This window comes from Tachypleus tridentatus, chromosome 1 (genome assembly GCF_004210375.1).
Source record: "Tachypleus tridentatus isolate NWPU-2018 chromosome 1, ASM421037v1, whole genome shotgun sequence".
In the NCBI taxonomy this organism is placed as follows: domain Eukaryota; kingdom Metazoa; phylum Arthropoda; class Merostomata; order Xiphosura; family Limulidae; genus Tachypleus; species Tachypleus tridentatus.
Window position 1 is genome coordinate 69,034,329 of NC_134825.1, and position 23,560 is coordinate 69,057,888.

At 29.9% G+C, this 23,560-nt stretch overlaps 1 protein-coding gene across 3 annotated transcripts in view; it reads right to left on the bottom strand.

The window, feature by feature from the left end:
• Window positions 1-23,560, bottom strand: part of LOC143251487 (hypoxia-inducible factor 1-alpha-like) — a 72,069-nt gene that overhangs the window by 37,544 nt on the left and 10,965 nt on the right. For 2 of the 3 annotated variants that reach the window (XM_076502778.1, XM_076502779.1), the window contains 2 exons: window positions 12,267-12,451; window positions 1,454-1,599 (listed from right to left, as the gene is read on the bottom strand). In XM_076502778.1, the coding sequence (XP_076358893.1) occupies window positions 1,454-1,599; window positions 12,267-12,451 (331 nt within the window). Of the gene's footprint in view, window positions 1-1,453; window positions 1,600-12,266; window positions 12,452-18,491; window positions 18,585-23,560 lie in introns of those variants that run through there. The other variant, XM_076502775.1, reaches the window with a different exon arrangement.

The following is a 23,560-nucleotide window of genomic DNA, read 5'->3' on the forward strand; positions in this document are numbered from 1 at the left end:
TACAGGAATGTAAATGTCAGAATGAGGACACTGGTCAGCATCATAATTCCATCTTTATGAGTAGGGATACGTCTCGCTGCAGAAACTCCTTAGGTGGAAAAACCAATGAGAATCTCTGACTCAGGAATGTTCTTCAAATCCCTCTCAACAATAAATTCTTGTAAAGAATTCAAAGCAGCATGAGGCATAACCTCAATAGGTATATCCCCAATTGCTTTTGAATGCAAGAGCAGTTCACTGTGTTGAGATGTGGATGTTTCCACCAATATGTCACCAGAGCAATGCTTTTGACTGACTCTGGAGAGACAGCAAGTCCCTCTAGTCCTTTCTGAATGAAAAAGGGAGACATATGACTTAAAGGTTTGTCTTAAAGAGAATGTAGTATAAGGAAATGAGGTACAGGAATTACAGATGTTAAAGATTGCTGCTCAGAATCTTCAAGATGTGGTCATTTACCTATGGACTGTTTTTCAAATTTTACTTTGTATTTGGAGGATCCATAATAAAAAAAATATTTCAGTGCCCACTGACCTCACCCACCATGGACAGATACAGTGTCCACAACACCTGTTGAGAACATCCAACACGGGTAATTGGTTGACCCTAGACCAAGTGGACCAGCTGACTGACCCTGGGGGTCCACCCCAAGAATGCCAATCAATAGGATTTCAAGGCCAAAGTGGTGTTTTAGGATTGGACCCCTCAACCACCAGGTACCTTTCCTCCTTTTCATGGGTCACCACACAAGTTAAACATGTGGGGTAGATATCTAGATCCCAGAGGAAGTAAACTGAAAGAACAGGACCTTCCCTGAGATGTCCCCTCATCGTGTACAGGAATCCACGCTGAGGGGATGTAGTACTTGGATGTTGCAGTAAATCTACTCTTTGCCAAGTTTAAGCATTTCTGCAACCATTGTTTAAATTTCTTCACAAGTTCAAAATACAACAATTAATTTTAAAGACAGTGTTTGTTTAAACCATTATAACAATTTAAAATCTGTTTTATGCTTTTAAAATGACACTTAAATATCTTTAAAAGACCACATAAACAAAGAAAATCCTACTTAGTACAGGTTAACAACCTGTGTTATGAGGACATGTAAAACTTATTTTTAAACACTGTAATACAGAAAAAAATAGAAAACTACACTTTTCTTCTATTTATGTGTATTTCTTATCAAGAATTACACATGTATTTGCAAATATATTTTTCCAGCTTACAAAAGATATCGGCACTTGAAATGTGATACACTAAAGAACTGAACTTTTATACAAACTAATGTAAAAAGTACAAACTTCATACTTAAATATCAAATACAACTTGGTTCTTTTTTGTGAACTTCATCTACAGGAAGATTACTCTTCTATGAAGTTGACTAGAAACAAATCTTCATGAATGCTACAGAAACACCTTTAATACAAATTTGGATTATTAATACACAGTCTCATACCTGAGTAAGTCCTAGATATTGGTGGACATTTTCTGATAAATAAACAATATCGCCTTCTTCTGACAGGACTAATAAGAATCCTTCTAGAGCTTTCAAAAAAGCAGAGTCCCATTTACTGGAGTTTGATGGTAAGCTTTTGAGAATTTCTAATGAAAAACACCATCGGTAAAGATTACTTGTAACTGTAACAACTAAATTAAGCAAAGTAAACACACTGATACAAAAGAACTTTGAAACTACTAAAGTAGCCATGAAGATATTTTATAGTTTGATTTCAATATATTTAGAAATAACTTAAATCAAGTATTGTATATTCAGATCTACCCAAATGTTACTTTCAATGAAGTAGGTGTAGCTAATATGACATTTTATGTATGATTCCTCTTTGCAGAAAAAACAATTTAGCCATATCAGCTAGCTACTAGTTCATTATCATTACAATGTATATGTTGGCTACTATATCAAGTAATCCTTTGTCCATAGGTGACATTACAAAAGCTAGCAAACAAGTTTAAAAACAGGAATTTAAAGAGCTACAAATCTTTTCTTTTTATTTATCTATATGCATATTTCTCAAAAGAAAAAGTATGCTTCTCTGCTTGGAATGACATTGGGTTACACATTTCTTTCAGTTTTATTGGCTGAGAAGTATACATCATTCTGATTGAAAGATAGAACTAAGTGTCATTGTTCTGGAACTCACTGTCAATGATGTACACATTTTTATATACATACTATAATTTTATCTTATCTTTCCAAATGGTTCCTGAAAATTTTGTTTAAAAGAGTAAATAAAATTAAGATTAATAAATTATTTCTTTTTTGAAGTTCATATATCGTGCTATTTTGTTGTCTATAGACTGCATAATTCTTCTCTTGATTCATGGCATGCATGTTTTACTGACCTGACAACAGTACAAATTATAACATTAAACATCCCATATATAAGGTAATTTTAGTATTTACTGACTGACAGACAACACACTAGTGTATAGTAAGTGAATCATACATTAGTTGCAACTGTTTTGGTTATTGCTGTGTGTAGAAAATAATACAAAGCACTAAAATTATTTTTTGACAATAATCTAGTAATAAGGCTTTCAAATACAATTTTTTGCTCATTGTTTCATCACTTGCAGAGAAATCATTTGAAAATGAGTTTTTATTCACCATTTCTGTCAAACTTGATAAAAAACAATTACAAAAATTCACCTAAAGAAGTGTACTTTATTTGCTAAACTTGTCTATATATATACTGTGAGAATGTCCAAATGTATGTTTACCCTGGTCTCAGTTGCACATGCAAAGTTAGAAGATGTAATGTGTAATGTTTGCATGAAATGCAAACCTTATGGATGCAGTCATGATTGTGTCCTCAATGAAGTTAAAACAACTAAATGATAAATCTAAATAAACTAAAATTTAAATCAACAGATAAAGACAAAAGAGATGCAGAAGGAATAAAAATAAGATACTGAAAGTGATTGAAGTGAAAACAATAAAATGTCTTAGATCATTCAGCAATTGACAAAGACTGATCACACGTCAAGAAATTTTATGGTACACATTAGGGTCAAAATGAAACATCCCTTAGCAAAATTGCCCTTGTTTTGGGAAGCCTATCAAAATAAAAAAAAGTATCTTGGAAATTTTGCTACATTTTTTTTTCTAAGCAAGAGATCAAGCAATAAACTCAGTTTTATACCCAAAACTTGGCAACTACTATTCAAGACAGGGTTAAAATGTAATATATTCATCTATAAATATCAGCATTGTACACCCACAAACAACACATTTTTAGTTAAAACTACAGAGAGCTATAACCATATATTTGTTGGCAAAGTACAACTAGCTCAATAAAAGTTTTCAAAATGTAATATAATAGTAGAAATACCTACTAGTTTCAATATAGTATATATTGCTACAATTTCAAATTATTACATATACAATAGCTAACAACATATTAACTGCAGTACTAAGGATCTAGGTAGAAACATACATTAAATTCAGTGCAGTACATACAGATCTAATAAAAAACATTTTAGGTGTGAAAGAAAGGTGTGGCCACAAAAGGATTGAGTGTACAACCTAATATGTTGTTGGCTGTTATGTGCCCCACCAGCGAGTGCTCGACAGTTATGTTTCAAAGCTAAATTTCTCTAGTAGCATACGAGTTTCAGACACTGATTGCTCCTCGGCACCTTTTGAGTATTTAGGTTTATTAATACTTAATATATGGCAGTCAAACTAGTAGCTACACTAATAGCAATGAAAAGATTTTTAAAACAAATTCCTCTTCAGTAGTTGGCTATGTTTTCTGTTCAGCTTGGGGTACAATGGTGAGTAAAACAAAATATGCAGTCTAACTAACAAATGAATATTTGCTATAAAATTATCAATTCTATAAATTTAGCTTTCAGTTTGGCCACCAATACTGATTCCATTCCTCTAGGTCACATGCTCAATCCTTTTTTTTTTTTCTTTTTTGGCACACTTTTCCCCTCCACACTTAAAGGGTGTTTTTGATTAGATATGACACAAATAAATCATAGCAAGTAAGAAAGTAACACTTAATAGTAACTAATACTAGCTTTGTAACTGCAACCCTATCATTCAGAACATATTTATACTTCACAGAACCAACCAGAGTCTTCAAAATATACAAAGCTAATTTTCATCTCTAAAATGGTGTTAACTTCCTTTATAGTAACACCATGGAAACTAGATTTACAGTTTCTTATCATCTGCTACATGCACTCAGTACAGCCGTATCCAAGTAATATTATTTACACTAATTGCTTAAGCTAATATCAAGTGATACTGAATGCTCTTTAAATCAGGAGAATTTCATAAAATTTAGTACATTTGTGCTTAAAAGTTGGCCATGACTAATAATCATCCACCCATGCAATTATTTTGAACTTCTGAGCAACAACTTCTATTATAGTTTGCTTGACTTAATCAATACTTATGTATCTGCATGTGATTTCACCCTTGTTTTATTGCTCTAAATTAGCTGCCTTTAATCTGAATAACAAAAATCTAAAAATAGTCCACCTTAAAACTCTCAGATAAAGCTGAAGTAAATTGTCAGACTAACTGATCATGACATCTTTTGCAAAGGCATGGACAAAAATTTTGGTAATAGCAGAGTAGTTTTTGTTGAATCCTTTTGCAAGTATAGCTTACATTTACACAAATCTTTGACACCTAACTGCAGGTTGTAAAAATCTATCAGTGTCCTATATTTGAAAAAGTTCATAAAAGCATTACTTTCTATCAAATAAGCTTTCTGCAATTTTAGTGCAAATAATAAAAAGGGTGGAAATTCAATCAAAATTGAAAATTTTATGTCTTGTGTATTTCTTATTTCATTGCCTTGAGGTTCAGTATGTAAAGTAAGCATCCATTAGAGCACACACTGAAAACATGCAATAGTCTAGATCACAACATTCAGAGCTACAGAAAGGTGAAAATTGCTAAATTATCACCCCCGTGTTGTGCAGGTTATCTTGGCCACATGACACACTACCATGAATCTTGATAAAAAAAAATTAATCTCAGTTTGTAATGCATCTTATTAGAGAAACAGTAATTTTATTACAGTACATCGACTAGCCATATAATTACTGCAAGTAATGCTATTAATTATGGTTAGGATCTTCCATGTATTTTACATAAAAATGAAAGATTTTGCCTAATTGTGTTTGGTCAGTTCAGTACACTGAATATTGAAACAGACAAAATCATAACTCAATATAATATGTATACTGCAACAGTAATAATTTGCACACACAAAAGAAAAAGTCAGTAATTTAAATGTTTCCAGAATTAATCTAAAAATATCATTAAAGTGATTAACTGTGTGAATCAATGTAACTACATTTTATTGTGAAAGCTAATATTTGAGTAACGTATATAATACTTGAAAATAAAACTGTAAAAGATAAATTCTTCTAGAAGTAAGCTATTCATATACATATAAGACTATTTATGAGCAATTTTGGCCAGTAAAACTATTTACAGAGATTTAGTTACTAGACTTCAGGGTCATGATTTGTGAAGTGTATGTCAAAGAACATTTATTTCAAAGTTAATATCTCAGTTATTTGTTTTGAATGAGTTACTGACAAGATATGATTACCAACTAATCTGAAGTTGAAAAATAGGGTTGAATGCACATTTGAAAACAACCAATAAAGAAACATATTAATTGTAGTGTTACAACTGTCTATGAAAATTGTAAAATTAAAGAAATCTATAACACTTGGTTAGTTATAAGGTGATAAGCTCCATCTACATTTTCAAAGGAAAGTATTTACAACAGTGTAAGAATTTTGAAAAGAATACATAAAAGTTTGGAGCATAGAGGAGAATGCAATTACTTCAAAGCCTAATTCAGCCTCTGAACTTTAAATCGTTAAAAGAAAACATCACATTGTCTTTAAAGAATTCTTCATTAATTATCTATATTTAAACAAATGTCCTTGAGCTTTAAATTCAAACTTTCAAAAAATTGATATATGTACTCCATCTCTGAAACAAGGCATTTCTGAAGAGAATAGAACTCAGGATGATGCAGCAGTATAGAAACCAATACCGTAGTAGTGTCCTGACTTGATAATCCTTCAAGATCAAAGAAAGATCTCAAGTAAGGAAACTGGGGATTTTGGATGTCCATGAACTTTTATTGCTTAAAGATCAGTAAAAGAATTGCTTGCATTCTTGACCCAAAGGCATGAAGAATTTGGATGATGCTGATATTCTCAAAAGAGATGAACCATCCATGAGATGTGAGAAGAAGAGAAGAGTATGAATGTGGTGTGCTATTCTACTACACTGAGAAGAATGGAAGACAGTCAAGTCTGACAGAGATGAGATGAAAATAAAATATACCAAAACTGATGACATATTAAATTGTAGCAAGAACAGATGTTGTCCTGAAATGGCAAGCCTTCCTCAGTTACATATGAGAGTATAACTTGAGTGATGGTCTAACAATCAATGAGATGGTGCTAGCAGCATCCAGTTGACCAAGTAATGGTGTATGCACAGTATGATGGAATGAAGAGTCCATGTGAAGCCTGGGTGAGTCTTAAAGCAAAAATCTGAAACTGTTGTATTTGACCCTTGTGCACCAGAAATGTTGGAAATGGAGGGACTCCACCACTATGGCAGAGTGCAGATAGGAGTGGACTAAAACCAGGTTGGGCATCTACAGTCCCAGAAAAAGAAAAATTCAACATGGACTGAGAAATGAGCAACTTGTTTACCTTGGAGAATCTAGGTATTGATATAGATAAGAAATATCAATGGCTGGACACCAATCTTTTGTCTGTATAGGCCCACAATTGATTGGAATAAAAATTCTGAAGAACAAGCTCAACCTTCCCACTAGCCCAAGACCAACCAAATTCACAAAACCCTAGAACCAAATTCCAAATCATGTTGAACAGCAGTAGATGGAAACCCTTTATCTTGTGGGTGAGGGTGGTGATAAAAGATGGTGGTAGACAAAATCACGAAGTTTTGACAGCATGTCAGATAAGGCCTAATTATCCCTTCCCATAAAACTTCACATTCTTAAAGAACCAATAAAACAAAAACAAATCAAATGCAGATCTCTTTGTTTTTCTAGGTCATATAGAGACTGTGTTGATTACTATTGGTTAGTATAGTAGTTTCTGATGTAAATTTGTTTTATTATAGCAAATCAATTTTGTGCTATCTGTAGCATCCACCCTTGGGGTTCAAACCCTAGAACCCCAACAGACTAAAATAAGGCACAGGGAAAAGTAAAATTGCCACAACTATCCTCAATTGCAGCTTCAGTGCCCCCTGGAGAACCACCACAGATTCAAATATATATCTCCATCTCATATGAATAAGACCATTAACAATCTCAACTGAGAGTGTCCCCCTCCCAATTGTTGTGTGATATTAGAGATGGGAGAGTAAATTCATTTACCTTTATGTCAGAAATAATAACCTGAGAAGTCATGTCATAATGAGCTCACTAATTGGAAGAAGAAACTAAGTTATTGTTATTATGAAAATAATACACTGAAAATATCTCTAAACAATCACAAGACAGGGAAGCCCATTAGTGATGCTTTGTTGATCAAAAGTGAGAAAAATTATCTGAATGAGGTACTTATATACTGTATTAGGATAAAGGATGCTTTGACATAAGTGGAGAGTATCACCAAGGGCAACTGGGGGCAGAAGGGTATAAAAGACCAATGTTTCGATAGGCAAGGAAGAAACTCTGGAAGTCAAGTAATAGTCAAATGTCAGAGGAAGCATGTTTTGTAAAACAAAATTGTTCATATTTTTAATTGCTTACAACAAAAATGACAAATGTTACAAAAGTGAGGATGCACTGTGATGAAAAGAATCAACTTCACTGATCTAACTCTATAGGTGTTAACACATTAGTACTTTGTACACACTCCATCCATAAATCTTACTCAAACATTACATTTATGGTTAATTTGAACAAAAACCTGTCTTTGCCCATATTTCTTTAATTACCACATTTACACTACAGTTATTTGAGAGAGTATAAAAGTTATTAAAATAGCTTTCTGAAAATGTTTAAAATTACAATAAAAGTCTTTGTTAATGAAGCAATGTTTTATACTATAATTTCCACATACATTCATGATCACATTTATATATTTAATACCAAATTTATGCTAGTTAAAAAAATGTATATGCAATTCATATGCCAAACTTTTTTCTTTTTAAACAAACAAAGAAAATAAAAAAATATTACTATTCACATTCTACAAGTAAGTAACTTTTATCAAGTTAGCATACATGCACACACACACATGCATGTCCTTATGCTTGTTTGAAGTAAATAAATACGTTCTGAGAATGTTATACACTAAAAGACTACTATTGCTTGTTCTTTGAAATGTTGAAAAGAGGTCAGATATGTTTGATATCTACATGTACACTGGCCTACAGCTGTCAGTTGAGATATAAATGATGTATTCTCAAGCTATATGCCTGTATGAAACTTTTAATCTGTAGCAATTGCTCTTTTTTCATTATGTATATCGATTTTCATGCATGTTAATGTGAACTATTAAAGTGCTTTATCACATATCTTAAAATCTAATTTTAATTATTATTTCCAATTTTGAAACAAATCAAAAATAAATCTGGAAAGAAAATGTATATCATTAGTTTTGTTGTTTTTTTTTTACTTATAATATTGCTTGGTTAAGTTTGAATAATGGTACACGTACAAAAAATATACTTTATACATTTTAAATAAATAGATTAAATAGGAAAATATTAACACAGACTAAAAACAGAAAAGATGTCTGAATCCATTCAACATTTCAGAGAAAGATTTATCAAGAGTGGTTTTCCATTTCCACCATTAATATTTTACGATTTCTACTCAAGCATACAACTGTAACTGCAGGCATTATACATACTGCTTAAAAGAGAAACAAAAAACACACATCTGTTATAAGTTATAATTAACTCCTGTTTATCATGGAAAAACTTTAAACACTCAAGTTGAAAGGCAAAAATAATTGATAAAATCAATTATATTTACACATATACAAAGATTCTCAAACTATTAAAACATGAAAATATGTAAAAAACCAAACCAAAAAGGACAATCATTATATCTTAAGCACATACCATAGGGCTTATTCACTCAAACTGTTCAGGATGTTCTGTATTTCAAATCTAGCCTACATATATTGAGCATTTTTTATTCATTAAACAATACAATTTCAACACTAGCTTCCATTGAAACATGCTATTTGCATACATCATCCATTTACACATACCCAATTTCTAACCGTCACATTTATCTCAACATACCTGCAAGTTACATAGAGGTCAGGATGAATTATATAATGTTCAAAGAATACTCTGTTTTGGAGTTAGATATGTACATCTACAAACAATTTTCTCCCAAGTAACAACAAAAAGTTAATGTGTAAGGTTAACTTTTTAATTTATGCTTCTACAGATTGTACAGTGAATCAATTACCAGATCAAAGGCAGATGTAAACATTGACAGAAGTCTATAGGGTTAAAAAGTATGTTAGAACTGGATTCTTTCATTGGGCAGGTTCTTTAATTGAGTTAAAATAATTCAAAGTCTATTCCACTTAATGATAACTAATTAACCAATCTCTTCCTTAAAATTTCTATAAGCTTAAATTTACAAATGACATTCAAATAGAAAGACCTCAGTAACAGTTCTGTGATTTGCATAAAAATAAACTTACTTATAGAATTTCATGGCTAATCAATCAAACAGTTGAATATATGTTATCACTAACAATGACCAAAATACTTTATTTAACTAAACTGATTCACTGAATACTTATTTACATTTCACTACTACTAAAGTTCTAACTGACTGACCCACTGGTATTTATGTCTGACATTTTCCATCTTAATTTTTATTGAAGTTGCTATCCCTGATCTTACCTTATGTATTTATTAACATACAAAACTGCACAGTGACTTTCTGAACACCCCGTAGATGTTCTAGCATGCACTTGGCTTTAATGTAATTTGCATTTAACATACAACATTAAAAATATAACTTATAACAATAGTATAATAAATTTTATAATTATAAATATAATTATATAAATATATAAATAAAAAATATAATTATATAAATATAATAAACAATAATATAATGAGAATAATATTAAACATTAATCAATGCAACAACTAAGCAAATGAAACAAGCTACATGTACATGCATTGTATGTAATGCACAACACAAAAGACCAAATAATATTTACACAGCATGCAACTTTTTATATAGATTATCAAAATGTTTTCTTGAATGTCGTGACTAGTTTCAAATTTACATGCTTCTACATAAATTTACATTCAAAATATATAATTTTCTGTTTCATGAAAACTAAATAAAATTATGGCAGTGAAATACAATAATAGCAAACCCACATAGAAATTTATTATAAATTTGGTATGAGTAAAATTTAATTGGAGCTGAATGTTAAGAATCTTACTGATGAAGATTCTAAAGTAATTACTAAAATCATGATAAAAATGAGTAAATACTGGTAAGTACATTTTTAATGAAATAAAATGTACATTAGTGTAAGATTGGTTCCAAACTAGCAATGGACAATATGTTTGTGTTTATGATAATTACTACTGTCAAATAGAAACACTGCTTATTGCTCCAAAGTCAATTATTAAAATCACCACCTTTAGAGTAATGTTTCAAAATATGTTATATAACTAGTGCTTCTGTTTCTTGTTAAACAATTCACTTTGAACTTGAAATAACATCCGAGAAGCTTTCATTTTCAAGCCAAAACAAGGAAGTTAATTTAGCATGTTCAGGTATACCATGTTATGTTTATGAAACATTACATATGATATGCACATGTAAAGGACAGGCTTAACAATAACAACAAATATTGATCAGAAAGATGTTTGCTTGTACACCTTAACATTTAATTAAAATCAATATCATGTCTTCATACAATATAAAATTGTTTCATTTTTAGAACAAAGTTTCTATTTGGCAAGTGAGAATTTTGCCCTGATTAAAGTACAATTAAAACATAGTTGTGTGTTATAAATGAGTTATATTTGTACTGGTGAAAATATGAGAACTTATTACAGTTAGCAACTGAGCAATAAATTTTGAATGTGTCATTTCAAAGTTTCTTTTATTCTTGTATTTCAGTCCTGGAAATATTTAAAAGTGCCATGGAAACCTACAGTGGGGCATTTGCTTGGGCCATTCAAGTTACAAGTATATTACTGTTATATTATCAGTGTACCTTAAATAAAGATTTATCCAGAAGAAAAAAATTTATATCATTATGTCCATTGTGCAATGGCAATCTTGTGTGATAACACTAACTGTAAGTTGTGAATGCAAGCAAAAAAGCAATCACCAGACTTTAAATTTTAACATTGTCTATTTATCTCTGTCATGCCACCAAATAAAAAAAAGCTTTTTCTTCTCTTTGTTTTTTACAATTTACATAAATGAATGAATAAATTAATACTCATTATTACATATCATCATACATAATGTCCAAAATTAGCCATATTCTGCCAAAATCAAATTATTATAGTGTTAGATTATAGTTAAATGTTAGCCATTTATTATCCACAGTTGCAGTTATTTAGACTAAAAATTATAAAATGAATGAATCAAACTTTTAAATGTACTATACAAGATTTTTAAATAAAAAAGCACAGAACTGTCAAGTGTAAATTTGAAAATCTCTTCACCCAAAGAACATTTGTCATAATAGCCTTCGAATATTCCCATCTATTATAAAAATTGTAATAAGTAAGCTTCCCTATGTAAGAAACATTAAATTATACTATTCAGAACACATCATTCTCTATTCAACTGTTTTTGTATTTCATTCCATTGTAACATCAAACAAGACGAAATGAAATTTTACTTATAGTTACCACAAAGCAACAATTTGAAATAATTATAAGTAAAAAGAAAAGAATAATTATCTTAAAAATTAATTATTCTTTTTACTTAACTTAGTGGAATAAGAACATTAGAAAATAAATAATGTTAGAATTTAATCCTGTTGTGAAATCTACAGTTTTTAGTTTTTCTGACATTATTTCATCATATAATGAGACATTTTTTTACAGTGACATCTTTAACTTAATTTTTTTAAATAATTTAGTGCAAAAATAAAATAAGTAAATGCACATATTTACACTGGACTCATGAATAAAGATGGGTTAAGTTCATTAGAAATTTTAAGAAACATCTTAAACAATTTTTAGGTAAAATACATACCAGCAGCAGGATTAAGCAACTTTCTGATTTTCAAGTAGCTGATGCTTAAACGCATGAGAGAAGCTTTATCCAGCTGTGTGAAAGTAAGTGGTAACTGATTTGCAAGTTGACAATAAATTTCAGTTTCTTTACTTCGGCGACAACGGGCAGCATCTCGGGACTTTTCCTTTCGTTTTTCAGAGTTTCTGAAGGAAGAAAAAAAATTGTTGACAGTTATATAAAACAACACAAATACTTTATTTTGAATATAAAATTCTTTAAAGCAATCAACTTACCAACATCTTTCATAAGAAATGCAGATTTTCAGAACTTTTAGTGATCTAGAATATTACATTTTGACCTTATATTAATGTTTAATCAATGACGACAAAAGACCTTTTATAACCTGACCAAATTTGTACATTAGGGATGAAGTTTAAAAAAACACACATCCTTTTGAGTTATGGGTGAAATATTAGTCCTCTAAGGATACAAATCATTCCTCTAATAACCGACAAAAATTCCTATTTTACTTGTGGTTGAGTAACTTACTCACCATGGATAGAGTTGAGAGAAACTTGTCCTCTATAACTCTAGAAACTTGGTCATAATTTATTTCTAAATATAACTTTTGTTAATACTTCATTTATCCAATGTTTAAAGTATTGTTAAACTGAGATACAGCAACAAAATATGAAAACAAGCTTCTCAGCTCACATGTCTGGGAAAGAGAATAAAGCAAAATAACCAATACACAAAGGCTTAAAATAAGCAAATTATTTAGAAAGAATGTGTTATTGCCTTATAACAATTAGTAAATTTCAAAATGCATTAACATCAACTTTGGTTTATTTGAAATGCTTTGACAAAACTGTGTAATGGAATGTTATAAAATTAAACATTTATTTGTATAATTTAAAACTTACAATATTATTCAAAAATATTCCAAAAATTCTGAATGGCAATTCTGTTATTTCATATTTAAATGTTTGTGCAAAGTTACACTTCATAAAATTGTATCCATTGTTGTTTGTTATGTCTTCTTCAAAGCTTCAATATGATGCATCCTCGCATATGTGAGCTGTAGCATTATGGGTAACTCAACACCTGTCTATTTGAATAACAGTGAATTCATGACCATTCAACAATGCCATTCAACCTCAAATAAGGCTATGGCTTGATGTTTATGTCAAAGCTGACATGATTTAGCACGAAGGGCAACATTTCAAATGTTTTCTACAAAAGTGTGGAGGGGACACACACACAGTGTTTAAAGAGAGTATTAGGTTATAAAGCCATACCACAAATGAGTTTCAAAAAAGCTATCACTGCAAAGTCTATAGTTAAAAAAAAATATTCTCCCCCTAAACCCAAGAACCCACTGTTATGATACAAATCATATCCCTTTGTACCATTAAGAATAAGGATTTGAAGTTCAAGAAAACTCACAAGGATGATACAAAAACTGAAACCACAATAATTCCATTCAATCACATATTAGTTTCCCAATTTAGGTTCCATGGACTTTGGTTTTGATCTATCTAAAAGCACACATGAAACCTAGGGTTCACATGCAGTAAATAACCTGTGGAAAATTTGTCAGGAGCAGGCTAAGAATTAATTTGCCATCCTTCTCAAAGGCTTGTTAGAGTAGAAATTGCATTGTCGGAGATTAGCATATATTCATGGCTATCAGACAAACAAGGAATACAGAAAATATAAAGAAAAATCATTGTTTAGTAATCTAATTTGCCGTATTATAACAGTATTATATGCCTTAAATATAAAATGTATAGAATATATCAAGAAAAAGGAATAGACCTGTTATTTAACATCCCATTGGAATTTAATAGAGAGAATACAGTAGTACATGAATTTTGTTTTTAAACCCTAAGTCCTCATTTCACACATATACGTGTGTATATCTAAACACCTGGACATTTCAAACTTTGTTTTTACATGATTAACACAGAGAGATATCTATAATACATACCCCACCACAGGAAGAAGAAACTTAAACCTTTGAGCCAGATGTACATTATCATAAATAAAAAGTTGTGCTAATTACACAAAGGAAAGGAGCATTGCAATGTGTATAAAATATAATTTATCCTTGAAAAATATTTTACATAGAAATATTAAAATATTCTTTCTTACAATTACCCTTAGGATACAAATTCTTTTTATCCTCCTAGTATCTCCATTAATTTGTTAAGTTTTATAACACATACACTAAAATATCAAAAATATTATATTCTTCAATTATAAAAACTTGTATATCTTGCAGTTACATATTTAATATTTAACCAAAAAAGTCCCTACAGACAGAAATAATATTGAACGAAGTTTTACTGTTGATTTAAGATTACAATGAACAGATTTCAACACAGTGAAAAAAGTGCAAATAAAATTACCAAGAAAATTACCCAAGTCATATTGCATAATAATATAACCATATGAAGACACATTGACAAAAAATATGGGGACTATATATGCATTGCATGTAATTTTTACACAAAAAAGACAAGCATTACTTTGCCTATAAATACAATTTGCACAGAAAAAGTATTTAATATTTCTGGTATGTATAAAAAAACTTCACAAATTCTACTTCAGTTATAAATATTAAACATCTCCAATATTCAGTGCTTGAAAAAATAAAATTCAGAGACTATTTTGACATTTTCATAATGACAAAAAAAAAAAAAGACTTATCAACTTCATAAGCTGAAATTCATTTTATCTTATATAAATATTATTCAAAGAGTCAACTCCATATTCTTAAAGTGATGTGTAACACCCATAAAAACCTTATGCACAACCAAGGTCGTAGAATCAATGATATAAACCCTGCCAGTTTACTGAGTCAGCCAACACAGTGAATAGAGGAAAAGTGGTCATGTGATATATCATGAAAGAAACCTCTATCTATTCAACTACTGTTCTATTCTATTAGTCAAGCAACTTTCTGAAGGCCACGTAGCAACTGCTACTTTTTACCTCAGAGGCTCATTTGTCATCAACAGACATCATCAACTAATTAGGGGAAATTATACATGTAAAGTGTATACACATATTTCAGAATGTTTTATACAAATTATTTGTCACTCAAAAATATAAATTAAAAAAAAAAACAGTTTTATCTACACACAGAAATATGAGTAAACGTAAACATATAAAATAACTTAAAATCTAGTTACAACCTTAAATACATTTTTCAACATTTTTGTGATATAATTTGCATATTATATTACTAAAGAGACATGTATAATGCATTCTTATCTATGGTTATATTCTATGCATGTAATAAGTCTTCGATTAACCATTTTGTTTTCAAAATAACACAAAACTTGGCCATCAATAACAAAAAGTTAAAATTATAAAACAGACTCACAGAACAGGAAATTAATAATAAGAGTAAAAATAATAATTATTATGAAAATCAAAAAGGAAGTTCACATAAAAATCCAAGAATGATATCCTACAATCATACTAAATGATATAAAAGTCAGCAAACTCCCTCCATGTAAATCATCTATTAATACAATCAACCACAAAATTCAAGGCATTATGTCAAATGGAAAGTAAAACAAATACAAATAATGATTAATCAGGTCAGATTAAGGCAAGCTTTTATATAACTAGATATAATGTGCAGATTGTAAACAAAAATGAAAGTTTCTACTAGCTATTTACAGTATGATTTAGTTCAACCAGTACCCTACAATGTTTTATCTGGCAAGTCTTGAAAAACAAGCTCCTATAACCACATTTTTTTTAAACTTAAAGACAAGTAAGCAAGTTCAAGAAACATCCCAGTCTGAAGTTTCTACAAGATAGGTAAAAAAAAAGGACTAATATGCAGGTTTTAATAACCTGCAGTGACAAACATTAAAAAACTGAAGCAATGACCAATGAAAAATAAAACTTTGATAAGAGCCTTCACTGAAATAATATGAAGATGCAATTTGATAACATTTGACTGAAATGAAACAAAACTAAAAATTTTGTAACACATCTATATAACTTATTCTACAGTATAATTTAAGTGTTAAACACTAACTGAAAATAGTTTCAAAATACAAAACAGCTACTGTTAGCGTTTCTTTACATTATTATGATAAAATAATTATACTAATAACACCTGTGTTTAAATGCTATAAATACAATCTGGATTTGTTAGAATTTTATATCATTTATGTGTACACAGCCAATATGTAATGCCTTAAATGTTAAGGATTTAAATTCTGAAGATACCTTAATGATTTAACAAGTGTGCAGTTCTGCTAATAACAATTTTACAATTCTTAGAAAACCAAACAAAATCAATTATACTTTCAGCATACACACACACACACACTTAAGGTGCAAGGGACATACATAGCCAGATGATACTGTTAGTTTATCATGCACTAGCTAGATAAATTGATCATACAGCTGAGATTTAACCTGAATAAGCAGACTTTGTAACGTACTTTGCAAAAAAAACTACACTATATAGAATGTGTATTATAAATATACCATACGGTGTATATATTAAAACTTGATGACATTACTATTCTTTAACATGAAAATTAGTGTTTGGATTTGAAATTCTAAGAAAAAAAAAAATCTCATTATAAAGTGTTCCAGCCCTTGCTTTTAAAAAGCACTTGTTTTCAGATAAAAACACCAAAGATTCAAAAATTAAGTTTGGTAAACTTTACTAGATATATTGAAATGTTTACTTTGGCAGATCTGATAACAAAGATGTGCAAGCTGTCCAATCTGCCATTGATCAATACAAGTTAATTTTTAAAGAAAATACCTTACACTTATGAAATAGACTGCTGACTAAGGAAGCTAACAGGCTCACACACAGCTCTGTCTAGATTGTGCATGTAATATGATGACCATAAACTCAAGTACCATTTAACTCTCCTATTCATTATGAAGAATGCTGCTTAGGATCTCAATTCAGCATGAAATTGAATAAGCACTTGGTACTAACCATAAGGACCTTTTATAACCAAATAATATGCCTAATTATGCACGTATAAATTATATTACACATATTATTCATTTCGTTAAACTATCTTACTGCTGCACAAATTCACGTGAATATATTTTTCTGAATCTCTGACATAAAATAGCAACTGACTTTTTATCCAAGATAATAACAATAAATTTTAGCAAACTCATCTATAGTAAACAATTTTCTTACCAATAAAAACCATACATATATATGTATGCCTCAAAAATTACATTTACAATTCTCCATAATTTCACGTAATACTGTAACATAAAAGTAAGTAGAAAAAATCATGATGTACAAACAAAGGACCATTCAGTCCTACAGAATTGCTCTTTTCAAACACACCCTTATGAAAGTTCAAAAGATAATTCCACCCTATATTTTTCAGGGAACTACTAATTTCTCTAACTCCTGACAGGTGCCAGCCTTCATTACTGTTAATGTTAAGCCATTCTACAAGTAATTTATAATGCTATTAGCAAATATAAAATTGTCTTACTTGTAATCAAGCCTATGTCTTTAAATCTTAAACCTGCATCCACTCACCCTATTATCTGTAAAATATATTACAAAGAAAGCAAACACCTTGATCCTACTAATCCCATTGACAATATTTCATTGTTCAATAAGATCACCTCTTACCCTTCTTTTCTCAAGCTAGGGTAATTCAACAGATCTTAACCTATTCCTGGAACATAACCTTTCAATTTCTGGAGTCATTCCAGTAGCTCTCTTCTGAACCTTTTCCAGTATGTCAGTACCTAAAACTGTACATAGTGAACTAAGTTAGACCTAAGTAGTGATTTGTATTGAAAGAAAATTACCCCTTTAGACCATCAATTTGACCATAAATATGCTCCAAATTTAGCCTTGCTTCTAATAACAGATACTTGTATCAATGGCTAATGTCGATCCATAAAAATCCTCTTCTTCAGTTACTAAAAATCACTTTATTTGTCCAACTTACAAAATAATCACAACCATTTTCTAACACCTCAACATCCTTAATACAACCAGAAATACCTAAGAGTTTAACATCATTAGCAAACTATTAATTCAGTAATGATGCCCCTTTCAATGTTACTTCTACAAATAAGAAAAATAAAAGGCCCAAGTACTGAACCCTGTGGCAATCTATAAGTAATAAATGTCAAGTCAGAATGGACTCAATATCAACCTTTTGCTTTTTCCTATTTAATTATCCTACAATTAATTAACTAATTGTGTGGCACCTTATCAAAAATCCATTAAGTCTCCATTCCTTTCCATCACCCAGATAAAAAGTACCATCCTTGAAGAAAAAAAACATTAGTATGGCAAAATGTTTCTTCAGCAACTTCACATTACTTTTCATTTATTATGTATTCCAATAAAAAGTTTATTTTATGACTCTAGAATTGTTCTCATAACTGCATAGTTATACATTTAAGACTCAACCCTTTGTAAACACACACACAAACAAAACAATAATGAATTGTTTAAAATAAGTACAAAAAAGCACATACAGTATTCTACCAACAGGTGACTAATATGCAAATAGAACTTTTACTGTTTCTAAATATTAAAATCTGCAATTGTGTTATGCGAGCAATGCATTTTCATGTACAATGCTTAGGATTAAAAAAACAACAACTCAATTCTAAATTATTGTACTGATGCCTGAAACAGTTTCCACTGATTTTTCATATTTTTTACCTCTTGCTAAATTTTCCAAGGCAAATATAAGTCAATTTCATGAACTAAATTTTAACTATACCTCAACCCTAACATATTTTAGAATTAACATGTTATTTTTTGACATTCATTTAATGTAATTTATAAAGAAAAACAAAGTTAATATTTACATTCCTACACACCTGCAAAGAACAAACCAAACAACCAACCTGTCAAATTATTTCAGAAGAGTTATTTTTTGTTAAAAAGCTGTCATCTTGAGAATATATTATTGATTTTCCTTACTTTTCTTTAAACACTGATGTCATTTTACATAGTCCATTCACTTACTTGTGAAATAGCTTTGAAAACAGCTATAAAAGAAAATTTAAATATGAGTGGATACAGCAGGAATTATACTATCACTTAACAGTAAAAATATATAGGTTTAATGTTGCATTTCTTTATAGCTTTTGCAAAAGTTCATTTCAGGTCCTTTTATTTGTGTCTCAAGTTAAATTTATTTGAAAGCTTATGATGAAAACTTCATGAGCAGTTTAACAGAGTAACAAATATACAACATTTAGACAAAGTTTGCTGTCTTGAGGTACAAGAAGTACATGAAACAAATACCACATGAATGAAAATAAAAGTAACTTGATGTTTGACCTTCTTTAAAATTAAGGTGTTTTTATTTTTTAAATATACTTACCATGGTTTTTATTGCATTTCAATATTGGTAAACATGAATTTATTTTTAGTTACCATGTTCATAATTTATAATAAATCAAACTGGACAAGTTTACTGTTTAGTGGGTGACTAAAAAATAATTCTAATGACTCAAGTCTACTGAGTATTGGTTATATTTATCCTATTTAAACAATATATAAAATTGGCTAACTGGCTACTTAATCATTTTTTTACTGCAATTAATATTTTTATTTAAAACAAATTACATTACCCTTATTGGTGACAGCAAATCTTACCATTACAAAAATACGTTTTTGCACCAGAAGGAGACTGATATGAAAGCAAGTTTAACTTCAAAAATTACTTAACAGAGATGAAACAATGTAAATGAAAACAGGAAGATTACTACAGCATTAGAATAGTTCAATGATGGTAGAAAAAAGGCAGAATACATCAATTTTTCACTTTGAAGTGTAATAACTGATCAATTGAATGCAGTCAATAATGCCCCTTCCATCAATTAGCAAGTACCACTAATCACCTAGCAAAATAATTACAATATTTTATATTGTACAGATAGATAGATAGATGTTCAGGAAACTATTTTTGTGAAAAATAATTACATACAAACTTAAACTTATTTCTGATGCATTTCCATAAAAACTATTTGTTTAACCCTTTATCAACCATGTAAGGGTCCCCCCCATTCCCATTACCACAAGATATGAAAGCAGATGATAAATGATTAAAAACTAATAACTTCCGACATAAGAAAATTGAATTTGTGAATCACATACAAATTTAAGTCATCTTTTTTTATAACTACCTTTATACACAGATTTCTGTCTCTACAACACTATGCCTATGAATGCTTCCATTGAAAAATTATCCACTTAATTTAAAATAACTTGAAAGAGGCAAGCTGGCAGACATACGAATGTTTTTTTCATTTGATTTATAGTTTCATCTGAAAAACATTATACTAAATTTACTTTGAAAAAAATAAAATTAGATCTAGTGTACTTCCAGACCAAACTTGAGATTAACCAGTCCAATCTAATCAGTTCTGTTTTCTGTTTTTGCTTTATTTGTAATTTGGTAAAATACATACACTTGTGCATATGGTACAAAAATCTTGAAATTATTTCAAACCTACTAATTTAACAAATCTCAACCAATAACATGACAGTAGAGATAATACAATACAAAATTAAATTCCAGATTTTCATTTTGCAGCTCAGTGATAAGAGATGTAATCATAAAAACACAAAATATTATCTGGCAAGTCTCAAGGAGATTCCCCAAGGCAGATTATACATATCCAGCATGTGAAAGCCTTCACTGATGTTGTGTGGTAGCTTAAATACTTTTAGAGAATAGGTTTTTAGGCCAATGACCCCTGTTTCTTTTTTATATATATGCTGCAGAACTGTTCACTGCAGACTACACATTTACTACATTATACAAAAAGACTTAACAAGAATCCTTACACCAAAATAATAAGAACAATGAAAGATTCTATTTATGTACTTAATTTCAAATTAGAGGTTTGTGTGATTAGTTAATCTTAAGGTGTCGTTTTTTTTGTTTTTTTTTCTGAAACTGGACACTGTCAAGGATGTATTTTTATACAGTATCAGAACTCTCCAACAAAGCCAGACTTGTACAAGTTGGTCTAACTTTCCATTGGTGAATTCTAGCAGGAGAAAAACAGTAGATTACATATTTCTGGTTCAAAGTAAACACAAGTTCTGGGGAATATGAAAAAAAACAACTTGTGTTTATGTTTCACCACTTATACATATATAACATATAGATGTTTGCCTTATTACATTATGCATACTAAAAATGTGAAGTTCTAATTAAATTCTACATTGCTTTAAAATGTATTGACACACTGTTAAAAGCTATAGTAATAACATCTCTTAAATTTTACTTCAGATTTGTAATATTTTACAATATTATATATTGTTTCTAGTTAATTTACTAATTACACATCTTTCACATAACTTGCCCAAATGTTTGAGTTGTCAGGTTATAACAATGTTATATTTATAACATTATATGGGGAAGTTATGGGGAAAGTACGCTTTATACAACTTCTTACTACAGTGAAAACCAAATTTTATGAAAATCCATAGTAGAATAATGTATTTTTATATGAGCATATACACACTTAACTTCAAGTAAACCTTTTAGTTTTTTCTAAATATAAAATCTCATTTACAATGTATGTTGCAATTTACCAACAATAAAACTAAAACTAACTACACTACACAAAATTATACTTTGGAATTCAAAACTACAATTTATGTTGTTATGTTAATCTTTTACTACTAATTAGCAAATAATACAGCACAAAGTACCAAGGATAAAATCAAAATTTAGGCACAATACATACAGCAAATCAGACACACTTAACAGCACACCATTAAGCAGTCTACTACATGTACTTGCCTTAATAATCTACAAGAATTTCAACTTACAATGAGATTTAACTGTTGTTACACTTGTCCTCTATTCTCTGAGGGTTTCCTATCTTTTATCCAACAAATATAAAAATGTAATGCATATTTATTTAAATACTCTCTTTCGAAGCATGATTACTCATTTCTAAATTTATCTTTGCAGTACAAAAATTCTTATCTCTCTTATCTGTAATCTCATTTAACAACTTTAACATTTTCAGAAAATTCTCTGAAAAGAAAACAAAGGCTAAAGCAGTTCCTTTCTGGCAATGTCACAGTTTTTTCATACTCCAAGTTACCACAAAGTACAAGTTTGATGTGGCAAAAAAAAAGAAGAAAAAGGGATAAACATTTCATCACCCTACAAGCTTCTCAAAACAACTTAAATGTTACAAGCATGACACTTTTAGTGCTATATTTAGTTAATTTACTAATGATAGCAATATTAAATATTTGACCATTATATGGGAAATAAAGGAAAATATTTGGCTTATGCCAAATCGAGTACAACTAAAAGTACTCACACATAACAAAAGTAAAATACAATTGTTTTAATGTTTAAAACTTAACTGAACACCATTCACAACAGTATGACAACATTTCAGTTTTCTATTTATTTCTTCTTTTATAAAATTACTATTTATAAATAATGTTAACAAATCTTTACTTGGCTTAGTTGTACAACTATAATAAGTATTGAAACTATCACATATACACTCATGGAAACACGACTACATTAAGCTTAAGGTTCATAATGATGTAGATATATTTTAGTCCATCTTCTATGTGTGGTAATTCATCCAATGTTCTATTCTGCTACCTAAGTACCCTAATATGAATCTGAAATATATTTATTACAAAATACAACACAGATCACTCTATAATACAATTACTTAACAAATTACTTCATTAACACTAATGAAACAGAAAACACCTAACAGCACCAACATGAAGTCCATTATGGACAGTCACTTTTCATTATAACCATGGATTATTCCAAGAGATGCCAACTATTTCAAATGACTGAGCATAATGATTGTAGACAGAGCCCGTACAGATATTGTACAACCACTGGATACAGTTTTGAGTCATCCATGTCTGTGGATCCATCTGTGGCTAAACTGTAAACACTGTTAGTAAGTATGCTTGAAATCATTTTGTCATTTTCACAACCCAACATTTGTACAATGGCTGTAGTTTTGGTTCTAACAAAGCCATATTTTTTTACTATATCAGAGTCTGGGAACATTTTTCTGAATAGATGTCCTGCATGATCAGCTACAGCTAGGGGTAAATTATGAGCAATAACGAATTGCGTGAACATCACTTCTGCAATTATGGTTTCATATTCTGAATTCTTACTCATAAATGTCGTCAGCTGCATCGTTTTTTGTCTTCATTTCAGGCTTTCGTTGGCGAGATGCAGATTTTGTATGTCTCTCTGGAACAATCGTTTATCCCGCCATGCACCACAGAAAATTCGATGTGA